This window comes from Puntigrus tetrazona, chromosome 7, assembly GCF_018831695.1.
Source record: "Puntigrus tetrazona isolate hp1 chromosome 7, ASM1883169v1, whole genome shotgun sequence".
NCBI classification, from domain to species: domain Eukaryota; kingdom Metazoa; phylum Chordata; class Actinopteri; order Cypriniformes; family Cyprinidae; genus Puntigrus; species Puntigrus tetrazona.
The window spans coordinates 26,329,169-26,332,900 of record NC_056705.1 but is presented as its reverse complement, the minus strand read 5'-3'; the positions used below and the strand labels follow the sequence as shown (position 1 = coordinate 26,332,900).

Here is a 3,732-nt window from a genome sequence, read left to right as displayed (position 1 = left end):
TGTTTACAACCTCGTACACATAAACAGAGACAGCAGTGTGCTGAATCTAAGGTGACCTCTGAGTGCTTATCCTGGTTATCCTGCATGTTAACTAGGCCAGCTGTGCCTGCTAGTGAGCCTCAGCCTTGCTCTTGGGTGGAACAGCAGGGTCTCCTGACAGCCACTGGACCAGCACTGCTCACATCATTACTCTGCTGGGCCGGGGCATCCTGCCTCACATACCTGAAGTTCATTTATGGGCTCAGAGTTTTTAAATTGGGCTGTGTAAAATGTGCATATATACTGTATATGTGTGTGTGTGTGTCAAATGAATGCAAATGCCTACAATTTGCTTCTTGGACTTCTCACTCACCTGTATGTATTCTTAGATGGACCTTCAAATGGTGGGAGGTGCGGAAAGATTTGCCACAGTAGGGGCAGTCCTTCATGCTTGAACCCACGCTCCGTTCCCGGTGCTGAGTAGTTGGGGGCTGGACAGCACTCACAGGTTTCGCCATCTCTTCCCCGACATCTAAGAAACATAGAACCAGAGAGAGACATAATTCACAGACTGTTCTGTTTCACTTCAAACCGGCCGCATGCCAGAGAGGTTTTCCTGTCTTGTTTCTTCTGTTGTTCTCCATCCTTTCAGCTTTTGCCACCCAAATCTGCTAACGCCACACAAAGTCAAACACATCAATGAGTTCATGTGCACCACTTTCCCCCTCCCCACCCTCCGCAACCTGACAGAACGCTGACAGTTCAGAAGCTTTCTTTAGAGATATCACCCCGACCCCCACCCAAGTACACTCACGTCCCAACGTTTTATCCAGCCTCTCATCATCTGTAGTGGGAAGCATATGGCAGATTGTGTTGAAATGAACAATACAGCGGGGGAAAAAAATTAAAAAACAGCCATGTCAGCAACAGGGTCTTCGTTTCACCGTTGCGCCCTGGTTTTGACAGGTGACGTCGGCAGGGAGCTTGATGGGAAACGGTGATAACGAAGGGCCGCTCTGATTGAGCAATTGTCACACCAATAACGTCTAAGAGTGTCAACAAGTCCGCACTTGGAGATAATTAGTCACTATGCTTATATGTGAGATGTCAGCAGTGTTACACCATGGTGAGTTACAGGGGGATCTCATATTGTGTGAAGCGTTTGACACTCCAGAGAAGTTAATGTGACACAAGACCAGGTCAGGTCTTTGAGAAGTTACAGTTGCCTAACACATGTGTTGCCTACCACATGCTATTTTATTATTCTATTTGATGTACTTACATTTATATGAATCATTTGGTACAATGCACTTATTGTGNTTAAAAAAAAAAAAAAAAAAAAACCTGCATGTGATTACACTTTGACCAATCCCTTAGACTTTAACCTTACTCATACACCGCCTCGATAGCAGCAAAAGTATTTGCAACACAACATGAACACCACAAGTACATTGTACACCTATTAGTTAAGGTCATTAATTTAAAGTGGGACCTTATTTTTTATTTGATATTTTATTTAGCATTTTATTGTATTTTTTACTTTAAATTGTATTCTATTTAAACACCCATATNTGTGTGTGTGTGTGTGTGTGTGTGTGTACTGTTTTTTGTGGTTTACAGGAACACACAGTTGTTTAATGACAGAGGTCTTTTTTTTTTTAAATCTATGCCTGTAGTTTCCATTACGCCTATGGAGAGTCCCCATGAACCACAAAAACCAAAATGTGTGTGTGGAATTAAAAAGCTGATGTTTGCTGTTAAATCCAACATATGTGGACAGGTCAGGTCTTTTAATAATGTATATTTTTTCATTATTATTATTCTTACTAATAATAAATGCCTACAAATACCTACAACACTTTCTGTTAAAACTGTTGCACATGTTTTAAGCAGTGCATGGGTTGTGGTGTTCAACTGGGCAATTGAACTATTCATAAATTCCTCTCTAAAAGTTAGGGGGAAAAAATGCTTCTGTTAAAAATCAAAAACTGTGTTTTATAATTAAGAGAGGGAAAATTCCCCATATGCACATATTCTGACCCGCAAAAAACACATTTACCACTGTAACAGCAATTGGCTTTGTGCCTTAACTTCAGCTCAAGACGGTTTGTAAACGTGTGACCAGCCACAGTGCAAAAAAAGGTTTGTAAATGCTTTCTTATTTCTGTGCCTACACATGATACGGTGTGTGTGTAGGGAGAGACGTCGTCTGAATGGCGCAACCCACTTTAGCAACCATTTGCCTCAATCAAAAGCTTTTGTACGAGTAATCTTTCTTTCTTTCCTCGCTTTTTTTCCTCCTCATTTCTCTACCCTCTTTTAAGAATCAAATGAGATTTGAGAAGTTAAAAAAGAAAGAGTGAAGTCAGCATCTCCTTCTCTCTTGTGACTGATCACATTCCCGCAATTTGCTGCCTCCGTTTTGCCTACACGCGTTACATTGTGATGTGTGCCCCCATTTTCTGACCCAAACATATACTCAAAACGAAACAAACACAAACACTGACTCTGACCCACTTTAGCCTGGTACCCAGACACTTACAAATATTGCTCCTATTGGCGAATTTTACAAGCTTTTAGCGAAAAGAGAGAACATTATTGTCCCACAACCACACACACATTTATTGTATATGTAAGTGTGAATGTGGCAATCATTACTCACACAATACTAAACGTTCCTTTAGATTCAGATTTTAAGGTAAACCATCAGTCATGTCACTCTCATTCTTACTTACATACTAGAACATCAGACAGACAGATACATGAGCATACAAAGCCTTTACAGGTAATACTGTTCTTTCATCTCTTGCCGTTTCTCTCGCTCTCTCTCTGCACACACACACACACACACACACACACACACACACACACACACAAACAGGCCAGCAGGGCCGTCTTTAATCAGCTGACTGCTCCCCAGCTTTTAATACGGCTGTTCCAATTACTGTAAAAGTCATCCTGCACCAAATAACCACAAATATTGACAGTTTATTGCACAACACATTTATGACATTTGAAGGTCACCCCATATATTACGCATCATCTCTCGGCCCAGGGTGTCTGGAACAGAGAGATTCTCGATAACCCACCACCTATAACTATTTTCTGCATATTGATTTTCCATTTCTCAGCCCTTTTTTATGCAAAAGAAAAATCTGTAAGAGACACACCATTAAAACGGTTGTCATGAGCGAGCCACGGCCTTCATATATTATCCTGTTAAGCCTGAAAACAATAACTCTTTAGTCCAGGGGCCTAGACAATACAGCAAAACATTATGAAATGCTACAGTGTTCTTTTATAGATGTTTACAGTCTGACTAATTAGACACGGGGATAATGAAGTTACATCTGTAATTTATGATTAACTTGCTTATTGAAACTACGCTGGTATCAATCATCTCCATCTCCATAAATATTTCATCGACCACTGGATTCGCTTATGAGGTTTTTGCTGCCGTAACCAATAATAAAGAGCATCTCTGAGAGCGTGACACGACATATCAATATCCATATCTCATTGTCCATTGAGTTTGTCGCAACAAACCGTGGCGGATAATGGCACATACGTGTATGTAAGGTGTTTTAAGAGCGATTTACTGGGCCGGCGTAATAGAACATGCCAGAACAATAGACTGGAAGCGGACAGGAGGCCACTGGGAAAAGCCATCTGGGAGGAGGTGTGTCGCTCACCCTGCTGTCTGCTCGGTCTCTTTAACATACACACACGATTATGGAAGCTGCTAAGTTGCTG

At 41.3% G+C, this 3,732-nt stretch overlaps 1 protein-coding gene across 4 annotated transcripts in view; it reads right to left on the bottom strand.

Annotated features, from left to right (window-relative positions):
- Positions 1-3,732, bottom strand: part of LOC122349558 (zinc finger protein 536-like) — a 56,397-nt gene that overhangs the window by 41,895 nt on the left and 10,770 nt on the right. For all 4 annotated transcript variants that reach the window (XM_043245651.1, XM_043245652.1, XM_043245653.1 and 1 more), the window contains exon 3: positions 353-511. In XM_043245651.1, the coding sequence (XP_043101586.1) occupies positions 353-511 (159 nt within the window). The remainder of the gene's footprint in view (positions 1-352; positions 512-3,732) is intronic.